Raw genomic sequence first — 20002 nt, 5'->3', positions numbered from 1 at the left:
GGACACCAGTCCATTGTGGCACAGATAGAAACAAATACAGACACACACACCAGGTCCAGATTGACCCAGAAACCAGTTAATCTGGCAGTATGTTTTTGGACTGTGGGAAGAAACCAAATCACCCAGAGAAACTCCATGCAAATCTTAGGAGAACATACAAACTCCACACAGATAGCACCCCAGATAGGAACCCAGGGCCCCTAACGTTTCCGTGGCCGGCAGAGGAATCCTACTCCATTGGGCCCCTGAGCAAGGCCCTTAACCCCAAGCGCTCCAGGGGTGCCGTACAATGGCTGACCCTGCGCTCTGACCCCAAGCTTCTCTCCCTGTCTGTGTGTCTGTGTCTCATGGAGAGCAAGCTGGGGTATGCGAAAAGATGAAATCCTAATGCAAGAAATTGTATATGGCTAATAAAGTGATCTTATCTTAATCACTGCACACTGTCCAACCCTCCTGATTATCTTGTAATTTAACTGCAGATCCATTATATTTTTAGAAATGTATATGTATATGTGTATATATATGTATATGCTAAGAAATTCCATGCAAATAATTGAGTATATTTATACCGAAGAAAAACTGAAACTATAATACACATGAAGAGCAACAAATAATTTAGTAACATAGTAACCGATTACAAAGTTGCAAATCGGAATGTTGCACTTCTATCCAAAACATGACAGTCCGAAGTGATTTGAAAATACTACACTAAAAACTAATTTTATGAAAATGAGGGGAAGATATAAACTATATTCCTTAATTAAATTAAACAGCGCAGTGTATATGTACGAACATTAACCAACGATATTACACGTCAGAACAGGCTGTGTAACAGTAAGTACTCAAGCCCTTTAACCCTAACAGAATGGGAATAATATGTATACAATTATTGTTAAGATACTGTTTAGGTACTGTATAACCTTGTGTGTGTTTTTTTTCAGATGAGATTGAAAAGTTAAGATTTTGAACAGCGATAGTGATCTTCAAAATGGTTTTCATGTAAAATTTTCCTTAATGTTAATAATGTTTCTTATACCCAAATATGAACTATCTTTACGTAATTAAAAACATACTGTACAAAGCACACCCCAGGTGTTTTGGCATAATTGGGTTGAGCCAGGTTGCTGCCGCAGCTTCAGATTGGTTCCACTGAGATTTGTTTTTGGTGATTGGTTTACGCTTTCTTGAAAGGCGTAGAGAGAAGAAATGCTTCACTGAAGCATTTACCACTGATTTGCCAAAATGCTACTGTAACAAAAAAAAAAGGTGTAAAACGCGTTTGCCAGAGGGCGGAGTTTACTGTAACTGACAAAGGTAAACTGAAACACGATTAAAAAAAATGTAGCTGTGAAAAACTAAATCTTAGTACCCCAAAGGTACGCAACTGGACACTGAAATACTACAAGAATGACTCCGTAACTTAGGCTTTTTAATGCTATGAAGCGCTGTAGGTTTTCCTCAACTAAAACCGTCAGGTTTGCGGAAGTTGTAACGTTGTTGACTGGCATCTCTCATAACCACTTATCTGCACCTGTTTGCCGCCCCCTTCCCAAGCCCACTACAGTACATAGAGGCGTAATTTCCGCCCGTACGAGTACCAGCCAGGCGCTAGAGAGGCACACAAGATCCAAGCTCTTCAAAACAATGGCAAACTCAGGGAAGCAAGACTTCAGAGGTAACTGAAAACTTGTTTTAATGCCACAGACTTTATAGCATTCGTTTCTTTTTTAAGTCAAACTTATATCGTGCGTTTTCCAGCCAGCAGCCACGTCTGGTGTGTAGATGTACTGTTCAATAGTCTCAATTAAACAACTGTTTCTGGTCAAATAGAAATGTTTTGGCTATTTTGCCACCACGATACAGCTACTGTATATACAGTATGTATCGCAGCCGTCCCTGATAACTGCAAGCACTTTGTTTGAAAAGTTCAGAGATAGGATAAAACCGATAAAGACATTGGACTGTTTTGCTTCTAAGTGAGTTTATTATTAATACTTACAAGTAATGTAAAAATACCGGGGCTTTATAATAACCACATTAATCAAACTGCTGTCGTTGATTTAATTTAAATGTTTTTTTCTAACATTTCTTAATAGGTGTAAATCGGGAACACGAGAAAACAGAAGTGGGTAATGTTAACTGTATTTGAGAGAATATGTTGCTTCTTAATGATCTGTTCAGATACTTTCAGAAAGTAAATGCACGTACGTACTATGCAGTAGGACGTTAATACAGTATTTGGATATTGAATTAACACGTTGAAACGGATGAAAGTGAAATTGAGAAAAGTCGCGTCCTTGTGTTGGACATCTAGGTACAGTACGTGGTTGCTACACTTCCTTATTGCTGTTCAAGAAACAGTTGTGCATTTTAGCTGTACGCGAAAAACACGTCAAATTGCATCAAACTTGTAACTGTGTAATTAAAATGCAAATAAAACAGTAAGTTTTTTTCTAAACGTCCTGAAACAGAAATACTGTAGGTTAGCGATAAACACTCACAGACTCTTTCCCTTGTTCTGTATCGGTACAGCAGTCATGACAAGTCCTTATGGAACTGCAAAATAATAATTAAAAAAAACAAGGTTGACAACCGATTTACATTGGGATTTAGTGAATCCATAGTATCGGATCATTCTAGATTTCTTATGTAGACTATTCGTAAATGTATGACTAGCAGGTAGCTAGATGTTTATGTACAGCACTTTAAAAAATAATGTAAAAGTGGTGCTCTTTAACTTAGTTTCAGGCTTCCCTTTAAAATATATATATATTATAGTTTAAACTGGCCAGATTCTGTCTTTAACAACCACATCCTGCCCTGAAATAACATTACAGTGGTTTTCTTAGGAAACCTCCCAACTTTCCTCAAGTTTTTAACCCAACTCTGATTTGTCTTGTCTGATCCATATTAAGACTGTAGAAAACAGAGATACAAAAATCCTTAAAATTAAGACTCTTTGAAAACAGTATCTTCCAGAATTTTTCTCAATATTGTAAAAAAAAAAGTTAGTTTGACTTTGATTTATTTATTTTTTTATTTAGGAAGGTTTACATTTACAGTCACAGTATCCTGTGCAACATTTTCATAGTATTAACCTTAAAATAGAGTTTGTTGTTTAAATTGTAGTACAATGTTCTTAAAATGGATACTTAATATCTTAATTTGACTATTTCAATGGTTAATCCAGGATGATGCAATTGTCTGAGCAGTGCTTGTACATCTAAAGAAAGTTGCATGTATAGTAAACAATGTGCACAGATTTAAAATGCCATAAAATGGTTCTACCAGTCTTGCGGCATATTTCATTTAAAGGATGGACATCAGAAAAAGGAGTACTTAGCAAACCACATAGTGCAAATCAGTTTATCAGCCATCTTATGACTGTTGTAAATTGTTTGACAGGCACTGAAGATTGTTATTGCAAAGAACAATACAATGGTTTCAATGGTGTAACCTAGAATTTTCACAGTTTTGCATGTATGCTCTTACAAGGAACACCCTTCAGAACTAGGGTCTTTCAGAGAACAAATGACCCGATACATTGAAATTCCAAGAAAAATAATCTAGGGTAATCTTTAGACTCTACTTGTCATAAATGATTATTGGTATTCTGATTTATGGTTATAATAGGCGAGTAAGGTGCACTGAACAAATAAACCCTTGCTCTTTACAGGAGGTATTTAGTGTGCTGTATTTGGATTTAGTTCTTTTATCATTGGTGTAACAATTTGGTTATAGAAGTATAACCACAAGCTATGGAACATTGTGACAAAAAAAATAGAGTGCATTTCGTTGGAAGTCGTACTGTCTTTATTAATGCTTTTTTAAAGTATTCATGAGATGACAAAGGTTTTCCAGCTTGTGGCAGAACAGGTTTCTAACTTTCTACAGTATGTTAATGACACTCATATAGTTGTTAAAGGAAGTAATACTGTATTGCTATTGCCTGTAAACTTCCTTGTTTGACTTGAATTAATCTATCTGCCCTCAGGCAGACCCAGGTTTCATCTTGTGACGTTAAAATGGCATCTGTTTAAAATAATAAATATCAGACGCTTCTGAATGTGATGCCAGCAAATTGCATGAAGAAACTGTGATCAGAAACAGGTGGGGAATCTTCCCAAAATCCCAGTGCATCACGAAGCAGAAATAATGCTGGCTGGCACATCATGTGGCCTGCTTAGTAAATTAACAGGAGCAGCACATGGGGTGGATGATTTAAAGTTGGTAGCATTGCTCACCATGTAGTAAAAAGTGATTATTTAAGGAAAATTGCTAAAGGCACTCACTTTATGTACTTTGAGCTCTTTGGCCCAGATTTCCGAGTCACGTCGGGCTTGACTGGGATTCCCCAAGTGGTAACTGGGTTGAGCCAAGTGAAAATGCGCAGATGACTCAGGATCATCAGGGATAGGGTTGGGAGTAGTTTGCCAGGGGTCTCATAGCTTTCCAGTAAACTCCTGCAACCCACATGGCGGGCACCTGCAAGCTTGCAGTGATGTCAATAAGATAAGATTGACAATTGACTTATTGACAATAAGTCAATAAGATTCGCCAGCAGCCGTATCACCCTGCAACTCACAACTGGCAACCCACTGAAGCTAAGCAGGTGTGAGCCTGGTCAGTACCTGGATGAGAGACCTCCTGGGAAAAACTAAGGTTGCTGCTGGAAGAGGTGTTAGTGGGGCCAGCAGGGGGCGCTCACCCTGTGGTCCACGTGGGTCCTAATGCCCCAGTATAGTGATGAGGACACTATACTGTAAACAGGTGCCATCCTTCTGATGAGACGTAAAACCGAGGTTCTGATTCTCTGTGGTCATTAAAAATCCCAGGGCGTTTCTCGAAAAGAGCAGGGGTGTAACCCTGGCGTCTTGGCCAAATTTCCCATTGGCCCTTACCAATCATGGCCTCCTAATAATCCCCATCTATGAATTGGCTTCATTACTCTGCTCTCCTCCCCACTAATAGCTGATGTGTGGTGAGCGTTCTGGTGCACTATGGCTGCCGTCGCATCATCCAGGTGGATGCTGCACATTGGTGGTGGTGGAGGGGAGACCCGATTACCTGTAAAGCGCTTTGAGTGGTGTGTCCAGAAAAGCGCTATATAAGTGTAAGCAATTAATTAATTAATAAGAAATGGTCCCCTCCTCTGATCATCATTACATCTCCCGTCAAACACTGTGGGGCCTTCAGTGTGTCAGATGATGCTTGGCTGTACGTGTGTGGGCATGTCAGAGGAACATGCATATGTCTCTTTCTCCTCTAAGGAATACAAGTTTCTTTGCCAGGTTACTTAAAATAAAAAGCAGTGGCCATTTCCAAATTGAGTTTATGTTGGAAAAATAATGTGTTTCTTTCTATATAGGGTTCTAAAACACAGCCACATATTTTCCAGCTCAAGTGTGATCACATGGCAAAGATACAGGAATATAGTAGACGGAGAAAAATAACGATCGAACTTGTGCTGAAGTTTTAAATTCATCTGGAAATGTTTAATTGAAGTTTCATCTGTCTTAATAAGTAACTGTATTACATTAATTGCTCCTCATTATTACAGGACGAATTGAACATGACAGTGAGCCAACAAAGAAACCTGAAGGTGAGTGTCTTGGAGTCCTTTAGAGTACAGTAGATGTTGATATTTTATGCTGCAAGAGGCTAAACATATTGCGTTGCAGTATGATAGCTTCTCTCAACTCTTGTCATGTTGGTACTTTAAAGAGACCTAGAAAAACTGTGGATGCATCCACCTTCCAGTACCAAGAGAGGGGACATCTCACTTAGAGTGTGTTTGTGGTATAGATAGATACTTTATTGATCCTGTGAAGGAAATTGCAGACTATTAGTGTTTAGTTCAGTTTTTACAGATTGAGCACTTATAAAAATGCTTTGTGCATACAGCTTAGAATTCCTGCAGTTTTTCTTTAGCATTCAGCGGTTGGTCCCACTCAGATCTTGCAATAACTAGGAACTGCATTACGGTTCTTTGAAGTTAGCATTGTAGTTTGCATGCGATTCAGATGAGATGTTGCTAATGCATGCTGGTAATCTAGTTTATCAGATATTGCTGTGAAATCTTTTTTCCCCAATATTGTGCCTGAAATGTGTGCTAGACATCTGTCCTGATCCAGAGATAATTTTCATCGAGCAAAATTACATTGTAAAATACCTCCAGTTGTAATGCCATCAACCCGTAGGATTGATGTTTTTGAATGCTAGACTCTTAATGTTCTAATACACTAAAGCTCCAATATGTCCATAATTGTTTTTGGTTCATTTTCTTTCCTCAGCCTTGGGAGGAAATGTTACTGAAACAGACGCATATTACAGGAGGTAAGACATTTCAGTGTTTTCCTTTTAAAAATGTTGCATCTACCTCATCCATCTGTGGGTCTTTTGACCTCGTGCGTCTCTGTTGAGAATTAGCTAATTTTTCCAGAATGTTCACATTGCAGCAGCTTTGTTTAAGTAAAACAAAAGGCAGAGAATCTTATTGAAAGAACAAACAAAAATATTTTTGAACCAAGAGCACTACATTCCGATAGTTTCCCTCAAAGCTCTTGAATATCTTGAATATAAAACATGAATATTGTTTTACACAGGTACACAAATATTGCCTTAGCACAAGTACAGTTCTTAGCTTTCTGGTTGACCATTAAAACATGGAACAGGTTTAGCTTCCTTTTGTTTGGTTTTTCCTCTTTGCTTCCCTCAGCATAGACTAATCATCCTTGTAGCTGCAAGGCTCTGACTACTTAATTTTCATAGCCTGTTTGTCATCCCTCAACTAAAGTAATCGGTGCCAAAGAATTTCAGTATCATATTATAAACTGAAAAAAGCATCATATAAAGTTATCACATTATTTAGGTAATCTTAAAAGAATAAAATATAAGCTGTTAAGTTATTGAATAGCTGCTTATCAAGAGTACAACGCCTTTATACTGTACCATCATTGTTTTGGTGGATGGACTTAGTTAGCACACTGTTGTTTGCTGTGTAGGAAGTTCACAGCCAGCAATGTCTTAACTTGTGAAAAGTTGAAGTCAATGATAGGCCATAATCAAGGAGACCACACGTCTCGAATTCTTGACAAGATGGGCATCATCGTTCTTCAACTTTGTAAGTATTTCCCACTGCAAGCTCCACTGTATCAGAAAAGGCAGGTTACAAGAAGTGACTGATGTCAACCTGACTTCACAGTGCTACTTTAATAGCCCAGAGGCCAGTTGCTGAACTTCCTGTGGGCCCATCCTCATGTGACACAGTGGACAACGCATATCCTTCTGCTGCTCATTTAACAGTGGCTTTCTAGAGAGATGAGAATGTCACAAGTATGCTGTGTTTGCCAGACTCATTAGACTTGAGCCGCATTTGTGGGGGTACATTTGTGGGATGAGCTGAGGCAATTTGTGAGGCATGTTTGCCTGCTTTGTCGTTTCTGGTTGTAATTGGTTCTGTTTTGTTAAAAATGCCAGTCAGTCTTTCTTAAAATGAGTCATGTGGGCTAGAATGTGAGGTACACACTGTTTTTCTGGTTTTAGCTTTGTTTCCTGTCAGAAATTAAGCTAGCAACAAACACCACTGTACTTCTGCAAGAGAGCACGCATTTGCACTGTTTGTAGTAACTGAGAATCTGATGAATTACATAGAAAAAGGCACACATACTGTAGTGCTAGGTGTAAGACATTCCACACGAATACATTTAATGATGTTTAAAATTAAATGGTTTATACATTTTTGCGTTTATATAATTTTATATTAAAAACCAATAGTTTTATTCTTGTACCTCTCAGTGAAACTGCAGCAGAGTAACATTAATTAAATGTCTGTGTTCAATACAAGTGTCTTTTTCTGCAGCTGGATGGAAATCCACTTTTTGATGTGGCTGCTGCTTCTCTCAGGGTGCTGCATTTTGACTCAGCAGATTCTCTTCATGATTCTTTTTATTATCCCTTCTAGCTAGAATAGTCTAACCTTTTGTAGATATTCTCAAGATGGCAGTTATTGTAAAATTGTTGTTTTACGTTTACAGAAACCGTAGCAAGTTCACACATCTGTGGGTGGCATCCATACAGTTTTAAGGGAGGAGTGTCATGCTTTGCTGCTGATCTGTTATCTGTAAATGTACCATTACGTAAATGTGTATTCCCGTCTTGCTTGAAGTCTTCTGTTGACCTTTAGAGCCAGTTTACATTCTGCCACTAAAATTCCCTATATATGCTGTTCTGCAGTTACAAGATCCTTTTAAATATTTAAATAATGGCTATTATTTTCTGAGTTAAAAGCTACAGGGGAAAGCAGTTGAGTGCCGAATACTCTCCATATTTATATTCTAGCTACTGTAAGTTCTTAACGACCTAAATCAATTAATTATTAATTAACTGGATCAGTTTACATTACAGAGTTCTACCATGTCTTGAGGTGCTGTTGCTGTAAAGAGTCATGGAAAATCTCCAAGCATGCTGGTTCAGAACAGAAAAGGACATACTCCAGAATATTTTTCTATCATTACAGCTACCAGGTGTATTCTGTACTATGTACACTTATTTGCAGTTTCTGCATAGCCAGAAAGATTAAGAACACAAGATTAAAACTACTGACATTGATAGTAACTAATTTACCTGTGGATCTCATTCAGTCATTTCCTGAAAAAGACAGAGTAGTGGCTTCAGCAACATGGCTACGCAAATTGTTCCAGACTCCCACTATCTTTTATGCACCTCCTGTTTTTGATTTTCAGTGCCAAGAAGTTAGTTTCGTGCATGTAGTTAGTTTCCATTTGCATTTCTCAATTAATTCTGCAGAAGTCTGCTGGGGAAACATTATCAATGCCTTTCAGGTTGTTGAATATGTTTATCTCCACTGATCAAATTATGCTTATTACTTCCCTTAAGCTTGCAAACTTTTTAATACGTTCTTGGTTCCTTGTGGTTTCCTCACCTACGTTTACTTTGCACACTTAGTATCTTTACAGTAGTACCCACCTAAATTATACTTGGGTCCTCCTATGCTTATTGCTTTTGCTAAGAATGTCTTTGATAAGAAGTGAGTCACACTATTCATTCTAAAATAAGATAAGGTAATATTGTGCATGTGTGTCATAGTGGTATGGCATCCTGGGTTCTTTTCTAGGCAATAGCACATTCTATGAAGGTATTCACATCTGTACTCGCATCTTTGTAGAAATATCTTGTACTCAGTCCTTCCAAAATACTTTTCAAGAAGAGTGTTTCAAAATCCTATTTATAGGTATGCTGGAATGTAAGTTTAAATGTAAAAATTAATGCTCGTTATGTTCTCTAAGTAACATTCACTAGAAACACTAAACAAGCAAAGCTGGTTACTCTACACTTATTTCTTTTTGTTTTTGGTGGTTAGTACGGGTCTGTGCTGGTTTGACCATGATTCGCCCATAATATTCTTTTTTTTTTAAAGAGAAATGTGTTATGTTGTTTGGTCCTAAAGTTAGTTAAGCATGACATTAGGGCTGGGCGATATGGCCAAAAAAAATTCATATCAGTCGATATCGATAATTATCACGATAAATGTCAAATCATTATTTCTTTCAAGTTTAAAGGAAGATTTGTTTTATCCTGACTGAAAGTTGAAGAAACCAGACAGTTAATTGGTAAATTAAACAACTCTTTATTTTAAGAACACAACAAACACTTGACAAACAGCAGAAACATTAAACAAATCTGAGGTAGAGAGTATTCAAGTCTTTTTTTATGTCAAAATATGCATGAGTAAAATAATAAATAAATAAATATCTTAATAGAAAACGTAAATACTGCAGTGTGATAAAACACGCATAGAAGATGGCTCAGACAGACTGCAAAGTTTAAAGTGCTCTGTTTTATGTCTGATTGGTAATTTGGAGATATTTTGGCTTTTTACGAAGTTGAATGACCTTTTCTGTTGACGACATCATCGTCCTTCGAGCTGGTCGTTGGCAGCACTACATTTGCTTCAGTGTCGCTCATTTCTCCACTCTAACTACAATCCTGTCAGACACAACCGTGTGGGTAAACAACACCACATTAGCTGCCCGGTCTGCAACACGCACCCACACTCGCGCAGTACTGTGTGCGCTTGCGCATGTCATGCGCAAAGCATAAACAGTTGTATCAAACATTTATTGAACTTTTGTTAAAATTATATCAAGGAAAATTTTCTTATAACGATAATTATCGTTATCGAATTATCACCCAGCTCTACATGACATGAGTCATGACAATTTGTCACTGTGTGTTTACAGCTCTGATCTCTTTGACCCAGCGGTGGAATACAAGACAAACCATAAGCGCCGGGGCCTGGCCTTGATCTTCAACCAGGAGCGCTTCTTCTGGCGTCTGTGCATGCCTGACCGATTTGGTACCAATGCAGACAAACACAACCTTTTCAGAAGGTCAGCAGCTGCAAGTCTGTGTTCATGCAGCTGATAACACCCATGTTCTTTTTTTCTTTTTTAGCACTTATCAGTTTTTGGTGCAAGATGCTCAAATTAAGACATTACCTCCTAGTAAATAAAACGTTTTTGAAGTAATGGGATTTTAAGATGTTTTTTTAAAATTCTCATCTCCCCTAGTTAGCAAGGTAGCTGTTAATACTTACTTAGGCATAAAATTATTAGAAATTCACAAATTAATCTTCTGTACTTGTTCCCCTGTTTTACAGATTTCAAGATTTAGGGTTTGAAGTAAAAGCATTTGATAATCTTAAAGTTGAGGAAGTACTGAATGAAATTTATGAAGGTAAGTGCTAGTCATTGGATTACAGAGAAAATCTAAACTGCTTAACTGTGGGCAAACAATCAGTAGATATGGACAAAAAGCTGGGCATACCCCTTCAATGCTTTGATAATTGTCTATATACAGTATGATAAATCTCTTAGGTGCAAATCCCAAAAGAAGTATTTTTTATATTTGGTACAAAAAGAAAAGTATTTAAGTGCAAAATGTTCTCAATATGTCTCGGCAAAACAGTTTCAAATATCCAGAAGAATTGAAAGAAATGTCACCGAATTAACACATTCAAAGTTCTTCCCTCATATTATAGGAATACAAATGATAAAAAAGTGATGTTTAGACAGATCAGTGGATGATGCTGTCTCCCTGGCTCTGCATACAGCCTTGGAACACCTGGACACTAAGAACTCGTATGTGAGAGTGCTGTTTGTGGACTACAGTTCAGCATTTAATTCCATCATACCCTGTCAACTGGTGACAAAGCTCAGGGGATTAGGTCTGTGCAACTCTGTCTGCAACTGGCTGCTGGACTTTCTTATCGAGAGACCACAGGTGGTGCGGATAGGCAATAAAACATCAACACCACTCACCCTGAGCACTGGAACCCCACAAGGCTGCTGTCTGAGTCCAAGGTTGTACTCCCTATTTACTCACGACTGCACAGCAAGACACAGCAATAACCGCATCATTAAGTTTGCCGATGACACCACTATAATAGGACTGATCAGTGATGATGACGAGTCCACTTACAGGGATGAAGTTGTACAGCTGCTTAGGTGGTGTCATAGCAATAACCTGGACTTGAACATAAAGAAAACGAAAGAGCTAATAGTGGACTTTCGGAGACACAGGCCACACACTCACAGCCCACTCAGTATTGATGGAACGGAAGTGGAAACAGTCACCAGCTTTAGGTTTTTGGGAATTCACATCTCTAAAGATCTAACCTGGACTGTGAACACTGACTCTATCATGAAGAAGGCTCAGCAGCGCCTTTATTTCTTGAGGTGCCTCAAGCGATGGGGGATGCCAACACATGTGTTGGTGAACTTCTACCGCTGCACTATCGAGAGCGTCCTCACCAACGGGATCACCGTGTGGTATGGCAACACCTCTTCGCGAGAAAGAAAGGCACTGCAGAGAATGGTCAATATGGCCCAGAAGATCATCGGCTGCGGTCTCACCGAGATTAAACAGCTCTATGAGGACCGCTGCCGTGGTAGAATTCTGGCCATCACAGAGGACAGTCACCACCCCGGGCATGAGCTCTTCACCCCACTGCCCTCAGGCAAGAGATATAAGAGCATACGGACACTTACCACTAGATTCTTCAATAGCTTCTATCCACAAGCAGTGAGACTGGCGAACACATTTAGCCATCCCCCTCGGACCACACCTACACCATCACCATCTACCTCATTGTAATTTATTAATTGTACGTCTCCAGTCATTGTTTACACGTCTGTATTGTTTACAGTCAAACTGTCTGCATGTTTACTTGCACATTGTCTATTGTTTGTTTGTACATTGTCTTGATGCACTGTTTGCACTTTGTTTTGTTTTTTACACTTGTTTTATAATCGAGAGACTTTCTGTAAGTAAGAATTCCATTGTACCAGTACCGGTTACATATGGCAATAAAGTTCAAGTTCAAGTTCAAGTTTAAAGGGGAACTATTTTCATATTTCAGGATTAGAAAGAATCAGCATTGAGGAGTGCATTCAAACCGCAATAACAGTGAAATGTACACAGTCACTTGTAAAACCTCCAATTTACATCACATGATACACAAAATCTCCAGGTATGCACAGTGCCATATTCTGTAATTCAGAACAAGCCAACAAAATGTTTGGCGATGTGGGTGGCCCTATGACATTGTAAACAGCAGCCATATTAGCCAGCAACCATATCACCCTGCAACTCACAACTGGCAACCCACTGAAGCTAAGCAGGTGTGAGCCTGGTCAGTACCTGGTCAGTACCTGGGAAAAACTAAGGTTGCTGCTGGAAGATGTGTTAGTGGGGCCAGCAAGGGGTGCTCACCCTGCGGTCCATGTGGGTCCTAATGCCCCAGTATAGTGACGGGGACACTATACTGTAAACAGGTGCCATCCTTCGGCTGAGACGTAAAATTGAGGTCCTGACTCTCTGTGGTCATTAAAAATCCCAGGGCGTTTCTCGAAAAGAGTAGGGGTGTAACCCCGGCGTCCTGGCCAAATTTCCCATTGGCCCTTACCAATCATGGCCTCCTAATAATCCCCCTCTATGAATTGGGTTCATTACTCTGCTCTCCTCCACCCTGATAGCTGATGTGTGGTGAGCGTTCTGGCGCACTATGGCTGCCATTGCATCATCCAGGTGGATGTTGCACAATGGTGGTGGTGGAGGGGAGTCCCCATTTTCTGTAAACACTTTGAGTGGAGTGTCCAGAAAAACGCTATATAAGTGTAAGCAATTATTATTATTATTATTATTATTATTAAACAAGCAGACTTGTGAATACATCTCTTTTAATCCAATAGAAATATTGCTTTTGAGATGGTTTTGCTGACAAATACTACTTACTTGTTCACTTTGCATGCAGAGCATGTTGGAACATTTGCTGCGCAAACAGGAAGGGCCACATCACATAGCAATTCGAATGCAAGTTGTCAAACAAGGTGACTTACTGTACTTTCACTAAGTTCACGATTGTGTGTTTAATTAGATTTTTTTTTTTCTAGAACATCAGTGAATTTATTTTGTTACCAAGATTTCATAACCGGTCAGAGAAATTGGGACTGCAATTCCCCTTAAGTCAAAGAGGCCTTTAGGTGGCAAAAATACATCAAGGAATTTGGAAAATTGTATTTTAGAAATGCTTAATGAAAACTGATTTTAGATCATGAACTGGTGTATGGTGTATGTCCTCTTTTTTTGTCTTCTCTACTACAGAGAAATGTAATATGGCATCTTCATTTACAAGTTGTTTAGCAACCTAGTGACAACCAGTGAATCGGTTCAGATAAGTTTAGGCGAAAATAGACATCTGTACAATGTGATTAATCTTTTATATATATATGTTCCTGTTTTTTTTATTAAACTAGAATCAGTAGACATTTTTACAGACCTACGAGAATGTTTTGTCTGTTTATGCAGTACATTTTGCATAGTTTTATGCAAAACTGTGCCTTCAGCTAACTAATTTGATAAAGTTGTGAGTCAAGTAAGTACTCGACTCATCATTGGGCGTGTCTTAGTTTTTTTGTTTTGCATTTCTCAGTACAGCAAAGCAGAAACTCAAATAAAGGGAAACAATGTGTTTAACAAATTTTACTCATCTTATGTCCAACGTTCTGTTGGTCTGTCAGAAGGCCTATTTCCTTGTTATATTGTTTAGAATCTAATCCCTTAAAAGAACCCATTTATTAATACACCATGTGTCAATTCTGTGTGGTTGGGATTAGGGCTAAAGTAATGTTACAAGCACGGGTTGTGTCGGGTCAATAGGGCTGGTAGTCTGGCTCTTGTCAAGGAAAAAATTATTGTTTCAAAAAATGATTGAATTTTAACCTTTTTAAATGTTTCAGCTGCTAGCTCTGACCACCTGGATGCTGATTGCTTCGTTTGCATCTTCTTGAGTCATGGAGAGAATGAGTATGTTTATGCCTATGATGCCAAGATTGAAATCAAAGAAATCACTGCCTTGTTTAAGGGAGACAAGTGCAAGAGTCTGGTGGGAAAGCCAAAGATCTTTATATTTCAGGTGAGAGTTCTCTCTTTAAAACGGCAGCACCTGAAGACTTGGGAGCTGGTAAAACAAGCTCAACATGCTTCTTATTTGGAAGCAACTCACTAAGCTATTGTTTATTGTAACTTCTGTCCCAGACATGCATTTTTAACAAACGGTTGTAATCAGTATAGGTGCAATTAGAGATTCCTTGAAATTTTGCTTTCATTATTAAGTTTTTTTTCGAAATGATTGACAGGACAACACTATATAGACATTCTTTCAGATTTGTGATAGAATTCAAGGTAGGCAAGATTCCACCATCAAGTGGCTTATATTTCTATACAAATGAGTTTGCACCAAACACAAAAAGTAATGTAGAAATGTGTAAACTATGGGGAAAAGTTTATTTTTAAGTGGCAGAACACATACAGTAGATGTAAGGAGAAACTTGTTACTTAAAACCCTGGATGTGAATTCAGAAGTGCGTAAACAACAAACATATAATACATAATTTTCAACTGGATTACTATGCACCTTATAATATGGGCTTGTCTTGACTTCTCTGGGCAGGCTTGCCGTGGTGACAAGCATGATAACCCAGTAATGCCCATGGATGTGGTGGACAATGCCGTGACCAACGAGGTGGTGGTGGATGCTGGTGCTGTCTACACCTTGCCTGCCGGAGCGGACTTCCTCATGTGCTACTCGGTGGCGGAAGGTAAAATCATCCCTGATAGATGTGGAATACATTGAAGGGTACAGAGACAGTTCTTGTACAAGGAGGAAAATATTGCAATTTGTTGCATAATGGCTTCATAATCCTTCTGACCCTTCTAGATGCTGCACAAGATGTTATAATCATATGTATAATGCTTTATAGGGACATGAGCAATAGGTGCACAAGAGGTCATGACATTTGTTTTAACATCATTTATAGCGCTTGGTATCATGTGATGCACAAATGACATACCGTGCATAAGAAGTCATAACATTTGTTTTAGCATGTCCCTGTAAAGCATTATGCATGTGATTTTAACATCTTGTGTAGCAGTCAAGGGATTATGAAGCCATTTTGCTGCAGTGTTCCAATCAAGTGTTGCACCTTTATTTCACATAGAATCTTTATTTGTCGTAGAATTTATATTTTCGTACAATGAAGGGAAATCTCAAAGGGGTTTCTTTGTTCAAGGAAAAATGCTAACAAAAATTTTAAATACTACATTTTGAAGTGGAAAAAGATGAAGCAATGCAATGTCTCTCACTGTTTCTCGTGCACAATGAAGTGAGTGTCAATCGTACAGTCCAGCTCAGCTCTTACGGTGTCAGAATATTCTGTTTTGTTAAATGAATTGCTGTCATTAATTCCGAAGCCATTCAAGAAATATAGATTAAGGTTAGTAGTGAAATTAAAGTCTTTGTAGCGTTGGTTATTGAAGGATTTTTAATGGTTCCTTAATGTATTCCCAGTTCATTACCTCAGAGGCAGCACATTTTGCAGCTGTTGAATGCTAATGAAGGACTGAAGTAGAGTTTGCCTTTCATTTTCTGCAACCCTCAAAGAGCTGAACAGATTCTAATGAAGTTTTTTGTGTTTTAATAAAGGCTATTACTCTCACCGTGAGACCATCAATGGCTCATGGTACATCCAGGACCTGTGTGAGATGCTGAAGCGGTTTGGCGAGACCCTGGAGTTCACGGAGCTTCTCACGATGGTCAACAGGAAAGTGTCGTCGCGCAGCGTGGGAAACTGTGTGGACCGTAGCGCCATTGGCAAGAAGCAGGTGCCCTGCTTTGCGTCCATGCTTACCAAGAAACTTTACTTCAAGTCTAAGAAAGAATGAACACTGCACTTGCTGCACAGGACCCAGCTATGTTTTAATTCTCTTATTTTACATGACGTGTCAATTTTAGGTAGAAAGCAAGGTCTGGGTATTCTGCCCTCTTTTCTGCACCAAAAATAAGTTCATAAATCCCTACCTTTTTAATTAAAATGCTCTTGTGTCCTCTTGCTAACATGATCACGTAAAATAGACATTACAAAAAGCATTTCACCATGTTATCCAATAATTATGTTTCTAGTTATTCTTGTTCCTGGCACAGGCTATCTTAAGTTGTGACTTGATTACTTTCTACATTTAAGCAGATTTAAGTGTGGTAAAAGTGGTAAAGATCCTAATTTCCTGTTCTATTGTCATAGCAAAGCAGGGTCATTGGGTTTGGGAATTCTGTTCTAATCCTTGTTGTAATAGGTTTTTGTGAAACCTGTGTATCTTTATTGCATGTAGAGTTTAAATAAGGTCATACACTTCCAGTTATAAAATGAATGAAATTTACACTTTTTTAAAAACTGACTGAATTCATATCCTTTTTATAATCAATGTCGAAGAACCTACCCAGAACTTACATCCAAATTATTTCCATAATAAAAAAGGATGCCTTAGTGTTAAAGACTATAGTGAACATTTTAATTTTTATGAGATCAAATTGAAAATGCTGCTGTTATGGCAGCTTTGTTTGAGCAAACTATTTCACAAGTTAGAATTAACAAAAGGGAATTTTGGTTGGATTTGTTTAACTGGGTGATGTCTATTAGTTGAGAATTTGACTTTTTGCTGTATATATATGGTGCCCTCAGATGAGTTAAACAATTTAAAATGTCTTTTTTAGAATATTTAATTTGGTATTGTATGAAAATAAATGCAAAAACCCATTTAAAGATTTACAGAAGGAACTATAGGGTATGACCTTTGTGAAATAAGCATTTATCTCCAAGTAACAGGGTAGCTGTTGAGAGGAGGTTACGTGGTTGTTGAGTCTAGAGAGCCATATAAAGAATTGATTAGTGTTCATAAGGGTAGGTAGAGAGATTGGGGCAAATGCATTTGCACGTGCATTTCTTGTCAGAAACAAGATGATGAGTATCAGCTGCAGCAGGGTGCTGTGTAGTGTATGTGCACTTAACCCACATTTAAATATTTGCCCCAATCACTCTACCAATCCTTATGAATACTGTCTAACTCTTTAGTTATCTAAATACAAAAGCCATGCAAGGTCCTCTCACAGTGAGTGTTGACCTGTTACATCCATCCAGCCAATTTCCAATTACTTCTTCCAATTCAGGGTCACAGGGGAGTCAGAGACTAACCTGGCAAACAGTGGGCATAAAACAGGGAACACTGCCACTGCTATTGCAGGTCAGAAACGCGCAGATACTGTACTCACAACACAAGCCGATTAACCTACCAGTCATTGGACTGTGGGAGGTAACAGGAGCAGCTGGAGGAAACCCCTGCGAATACAAGGAAAACACTCCATGCAGACAGCACGTCAGGTCCAGAATAGAACCCATGAACCCAGCGCCATACTAACTACTGTGCCACGGTGCTGCCCTGCCCTGTTATACCTCACTACAATTTTAGGTTCTGAGTCATCCGAGTAGGGGAATGCTCATGTGGTGCATGTAGGGTCTGTCAGCTTCACACTCTTGTTAATTGATTTGATTGACTGTTTTCTTAATCAGTTCACCTGTTATCTGTGATTCTTGGAAGGGTCACAGTAATCTTTTTTTCATATATGCCAAGTTTACATCCCATTTCTAATGGGATTTTAGCATATTCTGTTGACAGACCTTTTATCAATGTAAACAGCTGGTGTTTGTCTTATTATTTTTACAGGTGTATGAATTTTACTATTCTTTTGCACACAATATTCTTTATACTTGGGAGACTATAACTTAAATGGGATTACTACTTTTTCATACATTTTTGTAAAAAAAAAATAGGCAACAGTGGTTCTTGCAATAAACAAGCTAGTGACTTAATTTTGTACACTTCTCAGGTGGTATTTTTGTAATATTTTCACCTCAAACACTTCATAGAAAGAGAGGTATTCAGCTTGTATTGGCAATGACAAGTCTTTACAGTGAGACTTTGCTGTCTTAGTCCTTTTAACATCAGTATTAGAAATGACTAGATAGATTATACAGTTGAAAACACCTTTTGGCCTCATATGTCTAATTATTTTGTAGTATACCTCAGGTAACCTGGCTACCTAATTTGTTGTCCCTCACGTATGTAATCATATTTCACAATGCTGCTGCTACAGTATGTCAGTATGCATCTAATGTGAAAGAGGGATGAGCGGACTGTGATTTGTTGAGAGAGGTTAAGTGAGAAAAATGTTTTGCCTTATGTATTTGAATACCCATCACTTCCTGCATATCTCTGAGTAAGCATTGTACTGTAAGTGGGAGTTAAAGTAATGTACCATTCCTAACATTGTATCACCTCAATGTAGCTTGACTTGATGTAACACTATAGGATGCATTATATACTGTAGTTTTTTCAATCCAAAAATTGTTTTTGCTTGTCTCTAAAAAACTTTTTACTTCACGGGTAGGTTTTTGTAAGTGAAACGTTTGTTTGGAAGAGCAATAAAAAGGTAAATTTGCAAATGTGTCTCTTTTCTGTCTTATTTTTAAAATTGAGCTGATACATTTCAACAACAAAAATGGCACAATCTGCGCCATTATATGTTAAAATTATATTCATTCCGAATGTATCCTGTTTTCTTGGCGCCATGTACATTTTTATATGGTCACACGAATGGTTGTTACGCTAATGTATAAAACATCCAGAAATGACTACACTTCAAAGTATGAGCGTTCGTTGGTGCCTTAATCGGCTCTCCGGGGAATTTCCTAATAAGCTTCTGTAATTTCGAAACCACACTGAGCTGCACTGTGGCTACTGTGCATCTGTAAACTCAATCTGGGCTCTAGTGAGCCTCTAAGGCAGGTTCGTCACAATTAATGAACATTTTCCTTTTTTTAATCACCAGGATGCAGATCTCTAGTGACACTCATTCATTGGCTTTCATTTTCTAGTTTAGGACAGTACAGTATGTGAAACAAATAAATCCTTTGTCCCACCTGTTTCAAAACAGGCCTGATGACTAGCAGTATGTCTAAATGAGATTTCCCTCTGTTCAGCTAAATAGTGTTAATGCAATGGTTTCCCGATTCAAGCTTCTAGAGGTCTTTGCCTTTAATAGTCCTGTTAGGAAGAGATTATATTTGACAGGTACCTGTATGTTAGCCTTTTATCCATCTTGAATGTTTATTTGCCTTGGACAAGAGTCAGTCCTGATTGATGTATTGTTCTGTTTTAATAACAATCATGTCTTTATCAGTAAACCAAAATGTCAGATCTTGAAACAAATTTTTTTTTTGCAATCTAGTGCATTAAGCGAGGCACTTTACATTAAGATCAACACTATACCAGAATACTAACGGTACACTAAGAATTACTGCTTTGAGGTTTAGCACTTTGTTGCGTTTAAATAAATGAAAACTTGAGCTGATTTCATTGGATTTTTACACTGTAGTACTGTTGCCCAGCTGTATTCCATCCTGTTAAAGACGTAATTATTTCGTGCCACGTTTCAGTGGTCACAATGGTATATGGCATTGCTATACTGTATATATTGAGTGGCCACTTTTATAAGGTACATCTACCTAACTGTAATTTAATAGTAAGT

At 38.2% G+C, this 20002-nt stretch overlaps 1 protein-coding gene and 1 long non-coding RNA gene across 2 annotated transcripts; both read left to right on the top strand.

Moving 5' to 3' along the window:
• The first annotated feature begins 1523 nt into the window (after positions 1-1523).
• Positions 1524-18917, top strand: LOC148677783 (caspase-6-like). Its single transcript, XM_088625822.1, has 8 exons — positions 1524-1675; positions 5561-5602; positions 6294-6336; positions 10263-10412; positions 10682-10758; positions 14322-14497; positions 15035-15182; positions 16067-18917. Exons 1-8 carry the CDS (start codon positions 1645-1647, stop codon positions 16303-16305), a joined length of 906 nt encoding a protein of 301 aa, XP_088481948.1. The 5' UTR covers positions 1524-1644; the 3' UTR covers positions 16306-18917.
• LOC148677784 (uncharacterized) lies at positions 10765-14278 on the top strand. Its single transcript, XR_015935427.1, has 2 exons — positions 10765-11081; positions 12408-14278. It is a non-coding gene; the product is annotated as an uncharacterized LOC148677784 (long non-coding RNA).
• Positions 18918-20002: the final 1085 nt, after the last annotated feature.

This window comes from Lepisosteus platostomus, chromosome 1 (assembly GCF_059453375.1).
Source record: "Lepisosteus platostomus isolate fLepPlt1 chromosome 1, fLepPlt1.hap1, whole genome shotgun sequence".
NCBI classification, from domain to species: Eukaryota; Metazoa; Chordata; class Actinopteri; order Semionotiformes; family Lepisosteidae; genus Lepisosteus; species Lepisosteus platostomus.
This window is presented reverse-complemented; position numbering and strand designations above follow the sequence as displayed.

Excerpts from the sequence above, each read along its gene's own strand:
- LOC148677783 (XM_088625822.1), top strand. The coding sequence starts at position 1,645 with ATGGCAAACTCAGGGAAGCAAGACTTCAGAG. Across the intron at positions 10,413-10,681 it reads AAACACAACCTTTTCAGAAG|ATTTCAAGATTTAGGGTTTG; the intron begins GTCAGCAGCTGC and ends CCTGTTTTACAG. Across the intron at positions 10,759-14,321 it reads ACTGAATGAAATTTATGAAG|CTGCTAGCTCTGACCACCTG; the intron begins GTAAGTGCTAGT and ends TAAATGTTTCAG.